General features: G+C 29.9%; 1 protein-coding gene across 2 annotated transcripts in view; it reads left to right on the top strand.

Moving 5' to 3' along the window:
* LOC131854200 (scavenger receptor class B member 1) overlaps nt 1-17,501 on the top strand; it is a 90,525-nt gene that overhangs the window by 38,971 nt on the left and 34,053 nt on the right. Inside the window, exon 2 of one of the 2 annotated variants that reach the window (XM_059205332.1) lies at nt 2,987-3,239. In XM_059205332.1, coding sequence (XP_059061315.1) covers nt 3,182-3,239 — 58 coding nt within the window. In that variant the 5' untranslated portion in view covers nt 2,987-3,181. Of the gene's footprint in view, nt 1-2,986; nt 3,240-13,794; nt 13,978-17,501 lie in introns of those variants that run through there. The other variant, XM_059205340.1, reaches the window with a different exon arrangement.

The following is a 17,501-nucleotide window of genomic DNA, read 5'->3' as shown; positions in this document are numbered from 1 at the left end:
TAGTTATTGTTTGCTAGGTACTTAATAAAGTTTCAACATTAATGCGACAGGCTAATGATCAGGCTCAAATGGCATTACTAAGGACACGACATAAAAAAACAGATGGTAAAGTTATTTGATGTAATTCAGCATAACTTCCTTCGTTGATAGTGCCGTTTCAATAAAATCCCTTATTATGAAATAAAACAGAAAATAACCTAATTGATGTGCTTTTCTTTTATTAACAATTGAACTAAATGTTGATAATTTATGGTCTATAATTGATAAAAAGAAAGAAGGAGTACAGTCTCTTACTATCGCAGCCATTCAGCATATAAAGACATTATGAGCGGGATATTGTTCACTACATACAGACCAGAACTACCCTGATATTGAGGGTTACACAGCTGGAGTCGTGTCACAAAGCGAGTTTCAAGGTGATTGTGACTCGGGTCTCAATCAACATTCTGCTCACCGTCATGTAAGAGGACTACTGGTCGAAGGGCCACCCCCTTCGATCATGAGTTCGGCGCTACCATGGCAGATTGTTGATATATTTCTTTATATTTTTATTACATATCTATGTTAGTTTTTGACGTATTTAAAATATGGGTCATTAGTAGCCTGAAATTAATAGGAAAAAATACTTAGTAATATAATTTTACTTGCTACTTTTGCTTTCCAGTGAAATTATTGCCTGGTTCACCTGATAGTCGTGGTGATTCATCATGGAATCTCCCCTCACCATTCACAATCCCCTCTAAACTGTCACGTATTTCATAAACGGTCCGTAACGACATACTTACGACCAGTTGCTGTACGTAATCGCCGTACCAAAGTCCACAGTAACCGGCTAATGTCAAGGATTATTGCTATCTTTCTAGTTTATTGGTGCAATTAAAATATTGCATTTTCATAATTGTAATACCTATTAGCGGTTACCTGTTACTTTGCTAGGAATTGAAAAAAAGATGGGAAATGCCTTTTTAAAACACGCTTTAATATGTACATATTGATATTATATTTATCGGCCTCAGTGGTCTAGCGGTCAGCACAACGCTTTACTTCCGATGGTCGTGAGTTCGATTCCTTGCACCACACAAACATTTGAATTCATGTGTATGATTGTTTGTATCGGTCTGGGAGTTTTCTATCTATATTATGTATGTATGTTCAAAAGAAACATATCTAAGTATTTATATCAGTTGTCTAGTACCCATAAAACAAGGGTTTCAAGGTGGAACTATCTATAGATGGCGTCGTGTGACTTGTGCAGGAGTATTATTATTATTACTATATGCTTTAAGGTAGCAGTTTCAAGACAACCAAAAGCATGTCACAAATTTATTCTGGATATTTGCACACTATAATAAAAATACTACAACGGCTTTATAATCACCAATAATCAGATAACGATCAGGTTCATTGAACTTTTCACCTTACAAAGGAGCCACTTGTCCAAATTGGAGGAAGACTCTGCTTTAAGGTATCTGCAAGTATCGACCTGTAATATCGAGTGGCAAAAATGCATTCAAGGACATTCTTCTAACAATTTTACGAATTAACACAAAAATATTTTATATCGATTCAACAGATTTATATATAAAATTATCAAATTATATCCGTTTAGTATCTTCGAATATACAAGTGTACAAAAAGGAATTTGAAGTTTGTTTCTTTACTACATATATACCTATTTATTTTACAACTTACATTTAGTAACTTATCCTATTTTCTTATTTTTATTATTTATTATATTACAATTTGTATTCTTACAATACAACTGAATATAGACACTATTTTCTTTTGCTACCCTCTGAATCACTCTTTTACGTAGCTCTATGATTTTTTCTCTTTGTTTACGATTCGCTACTATTTTTTATAATTTTACTTCTTCACTTCAATGCCAGTTTGCTTAGAGCCCTGTTTGATTTCAACTGCAAAATTGTGTTTTATTTAGAACTGATATTTTTGGTTTGCTGGTACTTATGGAATCGGATATGCGAAGGAAAGGAAATAACCGTTGATGTCGATGGTGGAGCAACAGCTCCAGTCATCCAACCTCTAGTTACGCAACTAGGCACTAGGTAACCTCGAATTATAATTTTGGTAAACTCGGTTATAATCGAACCTTCGCGTCCTTGTACTCATTCTTATTATTGCAGTGTTTATACGCAAACACAAGTTACTTGTAGGTACGGCTGTAGAAATGTTGAAGAAGACCTCCAATCATGCCAGACAACATTTATTATTTCTTTTAAAAACCACCTTTTAAGATGAAAGCTTATAAACATGAATAGTCGATATTATAATTATAAAACCTCTTAGACTTCTATTTACCCATAATTTATCAGTTTATATTTGTATGGTAAAAAAAAGACATAGATAATATTAACTTTTGATTAGAACTTGTTTATTTGTATATTCAAAATACTCTGTAACGAAGATGTAGCTTAGCAAATACGCAGACATACGTATCGATGCCGCTTAAAAATAACTTCGAAATCATTTTTTTGCATTCAATCAAAGCTTAAGATAATGGTAGGATTTAATTTTTTTGTATACCTCCTTCATACAAAGGCCCTCCTGCTGAGACGTAATAAAACAAACAAGGAATTATTGCAAACGCATTTATGGGAACTGCATTTGCAGACCGTTTCGACTTCACCCTGATAACAGTAGATGATAACAGTCTATACATGAAAATAATATTTAGTTTCTAAGGTACAGCCTTGCAAAAGTTCTATCTAAAAAGGTCTAAAGAACGTGAAAATATCGTACTTTAGAAAAATTAAGACGCAAACAAATGAACAAGGACAGGATATGGATGTTCATAATATGTATGTGATATTAATGTTTACAACAGGAGGTTTTTACAAACATTGCTAAGATATTATCCGAGTATTTATTAACATACAATATAATAGTTCCACGAACTGTACGACATCGTCGATCGTTAATTTTCAAATCGATTTATGTTGGAATAATATTTTTCTGTCTGTTGCAGGTGCGCGCGCGCATAATTTGAATTCAACAAGCGCATCGTATCACCAGTTGACGAGCAGACACCGCGGAGAGAGCCCCTGTGTTGCCGCGAACGTTTTTTTTTAAATGGATACGTATTAGTGTATCGTGTTGTGTTTGTGATGTTATAAGTCGTGTGTAGTTGTGTTTATTTGTACGTGAATTTTGACAGTTCAATATGCAGGGCCGGGATAAATTGTGTGCTAAACTCACAAGCGCATTCCTCAGAAAGTGGTGTAAGTAATTTTTTTAAACTTTATTATAAACATTAGCTTTACGCATTCGACTTTTAATGGTGTAAATGAATGTGAAATTAGGTATATAATTCTTATTATATCATGAGATAAGGATAACCTTAACCAGGGCTTATATATTGATTAGTTAGCACATATGTAAAATAGGCGATTAACATTTCATATGAAAATATTAATCGCATACTAAAATGTAAATCGCAACTATTTTATTCACCACATTAATCGTACCGAATTTATTTGTATAATTATATCTACGAATCAAAGCTTTATTTAATTTCGCTAACTTAGAATAAAGGTAATAGAAATATACATACTCTCTGTTCGAAAACTACCGCACTTCAACGATCGACAACAGAGATAAGAGTGAGTGCGTACACAACTAGAACTTTTCAAATTTCTATGACATTTGTTTGTGTGTTTTAAACAAATGTCATAGAAGATTGGGTAGATAGAAGTTGTTTTTTTTTTAATTTTTTATCTAATATTTTAATGATGTGACCGGTTAGCTGGTCTTTACAGTTTTGCTGGATAAATATTGTCTGTGTAAGCTAAGCGAATATGTAGTATTACTAGCTGTCATCCGCAACTCCTGTCTGCTTTTTTTAGAAAAGAAATTTCCTTTAACCTTACATGTGATACAGCCAACTTTTATTTGTCAAAAATTATGAACCGTTCAGCAATTTAATTGTGAAAAGGTAACATACAGTACGACAGAGTTTATAATATTAGTATTGAATATACAATTAATAAAATATTATAATTACCCTTTAAACCTATAATATTCTGCTCGAGTAATATAATAAATTATGGAAATATGTACCTGTATCGTGACAAGAATAAGAAATATGCAGGTATAGCAAATTGTATTCAGATGTGTTTTTGCGATGATGTAAATTATAATTTGTAATAAATAACCATTTAAATGCTATTAATATTCCCTCAATTAATGTATTGTGTGCATGCGGAAATGAACAGTAATAAAATTTATTGAATATAAAATCTAAAAATTATGTATCATTAAATATTATTATTCATGGATATAGGGATAAATATTTCTATTATCCTATCAGTACCTATAAAAACTACTAATCCTATTAAAACTATTAATCGAATCGGTGAAAAAATTAAAAAATACACGAATAAAACACCTGTAAGTAAAATGATCTTGCAGGTTATCGTACAAAAGAGTTTAACGAGCACTCATTACTTTCATTTTCGTTTTTGTCCAAAACGAGATTTCCATTCGCTTGTTATTTTTAATCGACTACAAAACGAGTATATTATATTAAATCGGGTTTTGAGTGTAAGTTATATCATCACTATTTCTGAACCAATTTTCTGATTTGCCAAAAATGATTCCCATACTTATTCTAATCGCGGTTAAAGTGAGTTTTTTTGACAAACTCTTCATTATAATAATTATTGTATGTCCATATTAATATTATAAATGCAAAAGTATATTTGTCAGTTTGTTGCCACTTTACGGTTAAATGGATGGACGGGTTATAAAGAAATGACGTGAAGATATATTTTATTATGAGAACGAACTAGGCTAGTGGCTAGTGTAATATATAGTTATACTAGCCATTAACCTAGTTCGTTCTCATCTTCATTTTCATTATTTTTTTGTTTTAGAGGATAAAACAAAAAACAAAAATAATAAAAAAATAATTAGTTAATAACGTGAACAACTTATTTACATACTGGAGTGGTGTTTTCTCACTAAACCACCACCAATGATAACTTTATGTTAGCGTTATATGACCTTCTTCAAGTACTCAATAAAATGTATTTGAATACATATATTTAAAAAACTATTTAAAACAAGCTTTTATTCATGTTACCTTCAAGCTCCAAGACCATATCCTTATTATTCTGTCAGTTAAGTAATCATCATTGAGACAATTCTAATGATTTAGTAGTTAACACATTTGGATACCAAATTTGACGAACATGCTTTATTAAAAGTTTGTATGTAGCCACCCCTCAAAATCGTCTCGAGGTTTGCACATAAACACATAACACAAACTATGCTGAGTTCGAGTCTAGATGGCGTTGTGAATTTAAAATGAATTATCGGGTTATTATTAATTACTAAGTACATATTGAGTTGAGAGTGAATAGTGTGGCTGTCTTAACCAAGGATAGAATGATCGAATATGCAGTTAAAGTAGTTATACTGAGAAAAAGCATGGATGTGTGGTGTTTGCTTCAATTACAAAACACCGGTATTGCGTTTCGTAGTAGCTTGCTGTACGCGACAGTGTGAAATGGATATAAGTACTTTTTGAGCACTCTTTAGCAACAAGGTATTCTGGTTTCGACACCAACTAAAAAGTAAACATTTTTCTTTAACTGCTTATTATAATGTTGAGTTCGCAAAGTCTTCTAAGTCTAGTTATGTTATTATTATCTCGCAGTATGTTAAAAAATATTTTTTTAGATTTATACCTACATAATTATGAACCCAACCCATTTACTACTTAACGTATTTATGTGACTTAAAAAAATAATGAACGTGAGTTATCAACAACTCGTCAATATCACAATTTTTTTTATGTATAATTAATAGGTATCTATAAGTATTTAGATTTGTGAAATATATACTCAGTTGCTTATTTTAACTTAAAAAACAATATTCTTTATTGTACACACACATAGGAAAAAAAATTGTGATACAATAGATGTAATGTACCAGGGCGGCCTTATCTCTAAAAAGAGATTTCTTCCAGCAAACCTAAAAAATATTATATGATAGTGTATTAACTAGAATAGTCATACATATGTACGTGTACGAAAAATGGGAGATATTAAAATATTTTTCTAATAATATTTACTATAAGAATCAATAGACATACATAAATAGTACATAAATATTAACAAACGGATGTGAAAATCTTCGTGAAGTTTAGGCTTATGGAAAAACAAACGATTCTCTTTCTAAATCCGTGTAATTGAGAAGGTATTAGTTGACAAATATAAATTCGAATGAAAATCACACTCAGTAATTTTAAACGTTGTGAAATATATTTTACTACTTCTGAAGTACAAATTGAAGTTAACATTGTTTCAAATCATTCGGTTTGATTTTCATTACAATACTTTTTTAGTACTACTATTACTTTGGGTATGTATGCTATATATGAACATTTATATACATACCTACTTGCTTTTAACACCTCCATGATACTCATCAGTCAATATATGATCATAGATTGTAGTTATAATTTTGTAATATTCTATTGTAATAATAGTACTGTAATAATTGAATGTACTTACTGATTCGGTCCTAATTATAATTAATTAATTATACTTTAATTCACATTAAGTTATATTTTCCTGTAATCAATTATTTGTTTAATTGATTTTTATTATTAACTGGAAATGAATTGAATGTAGAAAAAATGTGATACCATTTAGCTTTTGGTAGAGTTTTATCACAGATTACGTAATGTTCTATATCTTTGCCTAATTCAAATAAACACCAAATTTATAATAATCATTGCACCTTAGGATTATATTAATAAATATATACACAAGGATATAACATATTTAGTCTCCAACTAAGCAAATTAGTGGTATGGCTGCTATTGTTAGGAATATCTGTCATTTTTTTATAATCATAATATATTAAATACATAGTAATCATACTTATGAATACAAATGTTCGTACCGTGCGAAGAATTGAACCGGCGACCATTGGCAGTAAGGCGGTGTGCTAAACCGCTTGACCGCCGAGACCGTCACTTACGTGCTTATTAATAAATGTATTGTATAGGAATCGTTCCCACGATCATCGAATGGTGTGGTAGTTTGTTATACCACTTCACCAAGAAGGTAGAATGTTGTTTTTAAATGAATTAATACAAAAGCTTGCTCTAAATTAATATACTTATACATTTTATTATATTACGTACATGAAAACATTATGGTGGTTGCGGTTTCGGTTTCGTCTCAGTTCACTGTAAAGCCGCTGTAATTTGATGCCGGTTTCGGGCACACTTTAAATAGAAAACACACAAGATTGTAACCCAGTTTTATACAACCTTACTTTCTCCGTCTGTAACTCTGTACACCCGTCTCTTTCCAACGTCTCATGTGTGACAAGGTCGTACCCCTTAAAATGCAATGGATTCTCATAATTAAAATAACAATTGCATTAATTTCATTAACAAATTTGTGTGTTCTTAATTTAAAACACAATATGTATATATAAGTCTTCGTATAATTCGTTTTGTAGGTATCTTGTACTGATAAACCGGACAGTGGTTAAAAAAATTATTGGTGCTTAATTTTTAACGTATAGGTTATTAAGCGGCTAAATGTCGTATTCCTATGCATAAATTAAAAATGAATATTTGCATCCAACTTCATAAATAAGTATTTTAATAATTTTGAGGTATTTTAGTTCGATACTTCTATAATCAGAAATCGATACTTCTATATTATAAATATCAATTTATGAATATAGAAGTATGGAACTAATGACAGTTGTGTAAGTTTGTAGTATCGTTTATTAGTAATAGTGTCTATTAAATTAATTATGAAGTCACGTAACCCATCGTAACGTATTCTCTAGAAATGAACCACAGTTTTTCCAGTGGGGACTGCGACTGGAGGACTGACCCTCCCCCAAGGATTACAATCGTCCTTCTCAGCTATCCTATCAGCATTTAATGTTAGCACAGTCTTTAATACTATTTAATAATCCTACATAAACAAAATCCTTAACTTCTTTCATAGAATTGGAGTGCCATCTGCGCTTCTTTATATTCGGTGAAGCTGTAAGGCTATCTATGGTCAGATTAGTTTGGAAAAACTTGCTTGTCCTCTGTACACAAGGAAGTTTGGATAGCCAAAGTCCGCGGATGTTTAGCGTACGACCTTCATACAATCATGGTCCTTATTTATTTAAGACCTTTAAAGGTTGAACTGTCCAAATAAATTTATGTTCATTCTTGTTTGCGTAAATAAACAGTAAAATTAAAACATGTTTGAGATTCTCTACTTTAAAAGGTAAAAATAGTGCTCTTGCAGGAATTGTTTAATTGTTGGCTTGTTTAAATGTATTTAAATTAAATAATCATTTCAATTAATAATACTGCTACTTTAGAAAATAATAAATAATAGTTCAATAAATGTTCAATAAGTCGTAAATGATCTAGATAGTCACATGAAAATCGGTCCCATCAAAATAGAATTAAAGAAAATTTTATATTATATTTACAAATAGTTTTAATTGACTCATAACAACCAACTGGCAATTAAAATCGACAATTGCTTTGCCAATAAATAACCAAATTTGGTACCAAGGAAATAATCTAACACTCCCTTCCTGTCTCTTGTCCCTATAAATAGTATTTTATTTAATATTATTAACAAACTAAATAATATTACGTAAACATTGCTAGTTCAGCCTTGCTGCATTTCATAACGGCTTGGGCAAAGATGTTGAAAACATAGAACACTTCTGCTACGCGTAAGTCGGTTAAGAATACTTATTGCGTATAAGTGTACCAGTAACTTGATGAAATATGCTATAAATAAGTTATAGTAATAGTAATATGAATTATTGCCGATTAGACAATAATAATAATAATAATGATCAAATATTTAGATATTCGAAATTCTATACGAATCGATATCTCCTGATTGACGTACTTTTTTAACTAACTAACTTTTGATAGACAAAAGACGGATTTTCGTTTAATCTTTTTGTATAAATGTTTACGTGATATACTTTACTCCTACAGCGAATTGTTACTGGTACATTAAGATAAAACAATACTAGTATTAAACATATGCGAATACCGATTTGTAATTATGAGGTTGAAGTTTACTATCTTGGTAATACATTAATGTATTATTAATTTTTTAAAGAATAAAATGATGTATTCACCCTAATTTTTATGTACTTACCACACGTACTTATTAGTAAAAGAATAAAAAAATAGAAGAACGTCTACTGAGAATAGCATAAGTTAAGGGATATCTAAACAATCTATAAAATAAGTAATACGTAGAAATAGGTTTATCTTATTATATTATTATTATCCAAGGGAACAGCAGAGTGGAATCGTGCGAGAGAAGACGCAAGAAGCAATTATATTTTCAATAACCTTCAATCAATGTACTGAATATAAAAACAGACAAATTGACTGGATTTGAAACCAGAATTTCTTGTGCAAATATCATAGAAACCAAACAAGAAAAAAGAATAGGTAATTAACGAAAAAAACCTATTTTTATTGGGGTTCCATAGAAAAATGATTGATCTTTAGAGAACCCTTTTCTAGAAAAAATTAATAATACATTTGATATCTGAAGATAATTTTTTTATTATAAATATTAAGTGGGTCCTAACACGATTAATTTTATAACAAATAAAGGTATTTATTATATATATTATAATTAAACGTCTCTCGATGTTTCCACCTGTTGCCGCTGTGCTAACATTAAGAGCTGATATGATGGGCATCGAAATCAGGTCAATTAGCACATCATGACGAATTCTCCAGTAATTAACCACGGTTTTCAAGAGGGACAGCGTGGAAACCTTCTTGACCTGAGATGGTACATTGCTGACACTAGAGCCTTTAGTTTCCATTACTAAGAATTCTCTGCTGCAAAAAAAGCCTATATTTTCAGGTTACGTTATCTAGCAGCATATAGCAGATAATAATTCCTCCCCTATCTAAAACTAAGAAAATCACAATAAAAAATAATCACAAGGAACTTACCTCGTTTTATTCATTTTTATTGAGTTCCGGATATTAAGTTAAAGATTATAGACTCTCTAGTACCTGGAATCCAGTGATTAGTTTGATTAAAATGTATTGAGTGTATGTGAAGATACTGTAAGTATAGTTTGCCGGTAGTATCGAGCGAGTTTCAACAGTAGCATTAATCGAAGGCCTACCCATAAAAAGAATTCGTTGCTCAGTTTATATCTATATTATTATGTATGTACCCTGTGTACAAGATATGTACTATTGTGGTAGACGACTAGTTGCTTATTTACCTTAATGGTAAAGTAACTATTTGACTTGATACGGGACTTAATTAAATATGGTAACATCAGTGTGTAAACCCAATACTCGTACTTGACCGCTTTAAAGTGTGAAAAACGTCGACTTATATAAGTACCTATATAAAATTTGTAGGTGTGACTTTATTAGGAGAAACAATTTAGTAAAACACGGTAAATAATTTATTAATTGTTAATTTATTCTAAACATTTAATACACAAACTTAGGTAATAATAAAATATTTCTATATTATATACTTAATTTTGTATGTATTTCTAATATATACGTGGAGTACTAATGTACTAATGTCATGTGAATACCTTGTATGTGTCAAAAGCATGTACATTTATTATTATTATTTTTATATATAAGGCAAGCTATAAGTTCTATAGAATTCTACCAAATTATACAAGTGTATTATTACGACGGAAAATAAAATCAGGTAGGTAGATCCTAAAAAATAGTAACTTAATTGGAGAATTAAAGTTGCTCAAAGAAAGCAGATAATAAAAAAACTGTGTTATTAATTTAGAAAATAAATAAACCATTTTAATGTGAATACTATCATCATATACGAGTCATGGCTTTTTTAATTTTCAGTTTATATAACCCATAATGAAATAATCTATTTATTACACTTTTTTACTGAAAAGACAATAAGGAAAACTATCGCTTTTAACTTATATAACCATATTTTCTTTGTAAAATCTGCATACAATTGTAGCATGTCTCTAAGCTATGTTACACATTTTTTTAATGTCTTAACGTAAAATAGTATCAATTAAAAATCATACAACCTAATAGGTGTCACGACATCTCATTCTTATTCTAATGAGCCTCTTAACATCTCGCTTTAAAAATGTACTTACATACAAACATTGTTTTCGGTGTCACACATTTGTAACATAGATGTCTAATAACAGTCTTAACCTTGTCCAGCCATAATTTATAGGCATATTGTTACTGTATACTGATAGGTACTTGGTTGTGTAATGTGTAAATATATATATTGGTTGCGTATATTTCGTATGCACTTTTGTCTGTACCATAGAACTGACAAACCTCCAAAAATAGTGGTCACTATTGTGTTTTAAATTTACGTAGTATTTATTCATGAACAGAACAACGTTGCCATTTTAAAGGACTCCCAAAAAGCTGTCAATGTTATAGGAATGTATAGACCAGAATTCTAGAGATTTCGGCGATATTATATTCTAATGTTTTTCAATCTTTTCCCAATTAATAGTTGTTTTTTTTTATTATACAAAATGTGCTCCTTAAATATATTTTTTATCTATGGTTATGGAAGGGATATAAGATGACTATACTACTACTAAGGGGCGTAAGATGTCTTTATATTGTGTGATCGTTTAAAATAAGTTACTGGGGTAAACTTTATAAAAAGTCATCTGCATGTGTAACTGAATTATTATTATTTTACACGAAATTTGTGAACCCCTTGTTATACTTTGTCTAAGTCACTCTATGCTATATTTCGGGTAAGAATGTGAAATTACAGAATATGTATTATCTTAATCTACTGGAATGGCAACGCTTTACGAGCGGTATCACAGGCGTCACATGATAACATGCTGTCCATAATAATCTTCATTTAGTATAGATCACGGTTACCATTAGCTAGGCCGTCCGTCAGCTTACTTGTCATTCTAATTTTTACATAAAAAAAGAGACCGAAATACTATATTTAATCGATTAACTAAATTATTAGCGATATGTTATTTTCTATTGCCAACTCATTTGTAAAAACACTACTAAATTTGAAACTATCTTAAACATTTTGTAGTAGATTTCGTAGATAGTAATTTCAGGTAAGGATTCATTAGATTCCATTCAGTTGTTTCAGCGTAATTGAGCAGAAACATACAAACTTTCACATTTGTAATATCAGTACGATTACTAGAATAACAATAAGAGAGGAATATGTTCAGAAATCTGCAAATAAAATGTTTCTTGACCTTGGAAGACTCTGATATGAAATGCCTTGTTTATTGGTTATAACTAAATTGTATGGATTTGTGTGATCGATGCAAATCTCATTATCAAGAAAGACGTGAGTAATTATAAATGAAGTCACGTCCGAGAAGAAGTGATGTGTGCGATACCGACGTGTCAATAATGTTGGTAAATGTGTTTTACTGTATAAAAACTTAAGGTGTTTTTAATTTAACTGCAATATCGGTTATTTTTCGAGCGCTCAAGTATCTTTGTAATAATACCTTGGTATTATTAATTTCCTGGTAACTATACTCTGAATAATTCCGCGGTTTACGTTTAAAACGCACGCCAAGTATTCTACGTATTTTTTTAAATTTAAGTTCGGATAGAATAAATACTCGTATTACAGTAGCTACAGATTTATTCACATTTATATTATTTTCGTAATTTTCTCACATAAACTGTGGATAATTTATGTCTACAAATAAATATAATTTAAATGTCTGTTTTGCAATTTCAAATTAACAATTTTCTCTAAATGCATATAAAACTATATACGGTAATTCAAAAAAGGAATATTTTTTCTGTTTGGAGTTTCTGTAACAGTTGGACCAATTTTGATGGAACTTTCTCTTGCAGATAGCCAATGTTATAAGAAGTATATTTTATAAATTTTATTATTTATTTTAGTTTAATAAAATAATAATAATTTCCACGCGGACAAAGTCGCGAGTAGTAGCTAGTATGCCTAAAAAATTTAGGTTTTATAAATCATATCAGAAATTTCGGTTACTGATTTCTGAAGATATATTATTGTCCAGTAAGCACTTTAAGTAGCCATATGTGATATTAAAATTTTAGTTATTTTAACATATACTAGTTGCCCGCCCCGGCTTCGCACTTGTGTACATGAATTATGCATATAGGTAAACCTAAATACAGTGAAAACAAAGAAACTCCCGCTGTCACTTATGATTAGATTTATATAATAATAATAATATAATACTATGTATAAATCAATTTTTGTAATTATACTGTGTTAACTGAGGTTCGCTAGTTAATTAACATGGGTGTGTATAGAATTCTTTGGAATTAACAAAAACATTTACCTAAAAGTTATGAAAGTATAGAATAAAATTTCACTTTACGCATCGTATGTGACTTCAATCATGTTACGTTAATATACTATTAAATGGAATGCTACACTTCAGTCATCCAACAACTTTTTCGTTGCGTGCAGGCAAAATGTACAAGAATTTTATAGTTCCGTTCCACCAATATTCGTAGATCTCTTGAAATGACCGCAGCAAAGCAACGCTTTCTGCATCCGCTCCTACTGTAAATTGCAACTAGTTCGCCTTATTCGTCTCTTGCCTCACAAAAGAAAATATTGTAGTGCATTTTTAATAATTTTTCACACCTGACTGATTCCCGTAAACTGTTATTATATATTGCAGAAACCGGAAAGATCGGGTGGTTCGCTGTATAAAAAAAATTTCAGTTAAAACGTATTCGGTCTGGCGCGCGCGGCCAGTCACTCTCGCGCACTCGTCGTCACAAGATGGCGTTCTCTATTTTGTAGTGTTCCAATTTTGAATTTTTTTGACAGTTTCGCGCGTTTTTTCTTCGTGTCCCGTATAGTGTTTGTGGTGTATTTATAATTTATTTCGTAATAATCATGGCGTTTCATACGATATCCCGTATGGTAGAATACGCGAGATCAAACAGAAAAATAAGTGAGTGTCCTATTACTGTGCATTACGAAAAGTTGTTATCGGAATTTTGTGTGATTAAATATACAAAGTCTAATTTCAAAATGACCTTTAAATTCCTTTTTCACAATGGCCAGTATGCAACGCTTGCTTTAATATAGTGAATATTTTAATTCAAAATAATCTTAAACATAAATAGAGAAAATTTGGCAACTTTTTGAAGGCTACTTGAATAATTTCATAAATAATCTGCGGTTTACTCCTAATTGTTATAACTTATATTATATAGTCATAAACGAAATAGTGACTAGTAAGTTACTATATATTGTATTGTTATTTCTTTGTGTGCCTCAACTTCAGTAATTGTGATTACAATGCGACCCTTGAAAATTTTAAATCATTATATTCCAATACTCCGTATTTAGAATATATGATATTTTGTTGAACTTATATTATAATTATAATAAATGCAAGTGCAACTTATGTGTAGACTTATGACGAGAAAATATAATTAAGCATATTATAAAAAGTTACAATAATAATGGTATCCCAACTGGAAACAAAGAAAAATATTCAGAACCTTTTTAAAAATGACATTGTCATGTACATTAGTAATTATTTAATTATAGAAGGATCACAATACGTTACAGATTGTTATTCAATTGCCATAAAACGACAATGTAAGAAAATTACTTTAAAAGGCGCACACTTAGTTGCGTAGTTGTGGTCGCGGAAACGCAATAATATAGAAAACTGTATGTTTACACACTCGACGCTAATGAAGTGAATCATCAATGATATGGATCTTTGTGACTTATTGATTACATATTATAAATAGACACACAATATATAGTTAGCAAAAACTGTGTATCCATAGACAAACACTCCATCCAGGTCAAATCAAGCAAACAAGACACTGATGTGTTGTATGCAGCTACTATTCTTTTATCGTAATAATTCGGTACATTTTCAATACTCAAATATTCACTTTCAATATTACAAATTAGTAAAAATTCTACTTAAAAGTATGAATAAATTTTTGATGAACGCAATATGGTTGAAAGTATTTTTTTTACATTGTTTATTTCCATTAATCTCCATTATAGACAGTATTATGAAATATTGTCTATAATGATCATAGATTCATAGAAATCTTAGTCTATTGTAAAATTAAACTATCAAATCTCTTTACCATAATTTGCTGCCTTGCCTTTTGTGTTTGGAAAATATCACCTGTAATGCAGTTTTACTAATCACCTTTCTACATTTATTTTTTACTAAGATTTAAAGAACAACCTTGGACAACAACTTTCCCAAGGTCAGTCAGTACAGAAGAAAATTCAACATTTAATAAATATTTTTATAATTTTGCAAGATTAACTTTATGCAACAGTTGTTACTGAAAGGAAATAATAATGGAATATCCATACGATTGTATGTCTTAGAATAGAACAATGTTCTCCTAGTAACATAAATTGAAATAAAAAAAACGTAATTGCGAGTAGTTACAACTTAACAGCGCTTTTTGTATGAAGAGTACAGTCGTTTTCAACTTCTAACGACAGATGTACCAATAACAAGACATTAATGGGATGTAGAGGATTATCAATAATAATACTTTGACAAAATGCATACATGAAAGAATTTTCCAACTACGCGTTTTGTGTGAAACAGTTATTTGTAATCAAAGGAAATTCATTGTTAATAAAATATTAAAACAAATTTCTTTTTATAAAATTTAAATATTATTTGACTCTTTCAACTTGTCTAACTTAAAATAATCATTATAGAATTAAAATCAAAATACGTTTATACAAAAAAAAATACATGCTGTATTGGTATTAGAAATATTGTCAATCACACAATAATTGTTGCAATGCGATTATTATATACTACAATAGTAATGTTGCAAAAATAATTAAGTAACGATATAGTTTGTATAAAAAATTGTATGTACAATACACAATCAAAAAATTTTGTTCTTCAGTAATTAAGCACTTCCATCGTAATGAAATTGAATTACAATACGAGAGGAGACTCTATGGATTACAAACAGAATAATAAAATTATGTTTATCGCAAATAAAAAAATATACAATTAAGACCTCCTCGTTTTTGTAATTAGTCGAGACTTTGAAAGCTAAGGTTTCGCTCTGCTAACGCATTGAACGATATCTAGACAATAATATAAAAAAAAACGTTAAGCAACATTAATACGTTGCGTTCGTTAATTAAAACGGCTTTTATGGTTACTTCACGGTTTAGCAAATGGTTATTGCACATTTTCACTTGTAAGTGAAATTTTTTTATATAATATATCACTCGGAATGTATATCAATATCTGTCGTAAAATATATAAACTAGTTGTACTCACGATTTTGCCTACCATAATTGTTTCAGTATCTTATTCAGTATACATAACGACTCAAAATGTTTTAAAGTTACAATTATATTCTATAAGGCTGTTTATCAGTCATTGGAAATTAGCTGTAAGTTTATATTATATATATTTAATAAATAAATAAGTTTTTTATCTACTTCAGTCTACATGGATAGTGTTCACCTCTGAAACTCTCTTGCAAAAACATATTAATAGTCTTCAAATTTAATTTATTGGATTAGAGGAATATATTTCAAATTTTAGTAGACTAGTAGATAGATATTTCAGTAAAAATTAATATGTAGTTTTTACTGAAATATAGACAACAAACACTACGACAAACGGACTAACAAATTTGGAACTCTGAAACCGAGTTCCTTTGTATTTATTTGGTATGAAATACTCAGAATTGAATTTGTAATTACGTAAAGTTCAAATATATAGTTGAAGTAAGTTTTTTCTTGAATATACATAGAATTTATAAATTAAGAACTATGAAGAATTGTTAAATCACAGATTACGAGTAGTTACTACCGACATAAATTGATATTCATGTATGTAAGAAAAGCGGGTACAGAGTTATTATATGTTTACCTATTAAATTTGTTTGTAAACACCCAATACCATATGTTAATGGAGTGGATATTATAAATTCAATTCAGGAAGTTGAGAGTAAATACACGCATACATAAGTCTCTGTCAAGTAATGTTCTCCTATTGATATCATATGATACTAGTCGTCAAATGAATTTCTTCAACATAATATTTTTTCCATTATTTGTTTATTATTCAAAGCTGTAATTCAAACAGTCAATGTCGACTGTTCATAATATGATGAATATTAATAGAGGTCTTTAAAAACTTAATTAGTGATGGACCTCGGTTTAGCAATATTTATGATTGCAAAAAACGCGGCTCGATTACAAACTATTACTACTATACTATCTAAAAGTATATATATATATAGTACATAACCAAACGGAGTATTATTTTTTAAATACTTGCTGACATTGCCGACTGTGTCTGCCTGTCATTTCTGCGATTTTTTCCGTTAAATATCTATAAGCAACGATTATTATTTTCTTTTTATGGAAATCGAATGATAAATAAGCTGGTAACCTACGTAATAATAAGTGGGTCACTGCTGCTTATAATCCATGTGACGCGTG

Source organism: Achroia grisella, unplaced genomic scaffold, assembly GCF_030625045.1.
Source record: "Achroia grisella isolate CSIRO2021 unplaced genomic scaffold, CSIRO_AGI_Agris_v1 utg1186, whole genome shotgun sequence".
In the NCBI taxonomy this organism is placed as follows: domain Eukaryota; kingdom Metazoa; phylum Arthropoda; class Insecta; order Lepidoptera; family Pyralidae; genus Achroia; species Achroia grisella.
This window is presented reverse-complemented; position numbering and strand designations above follow the sequence as displayed.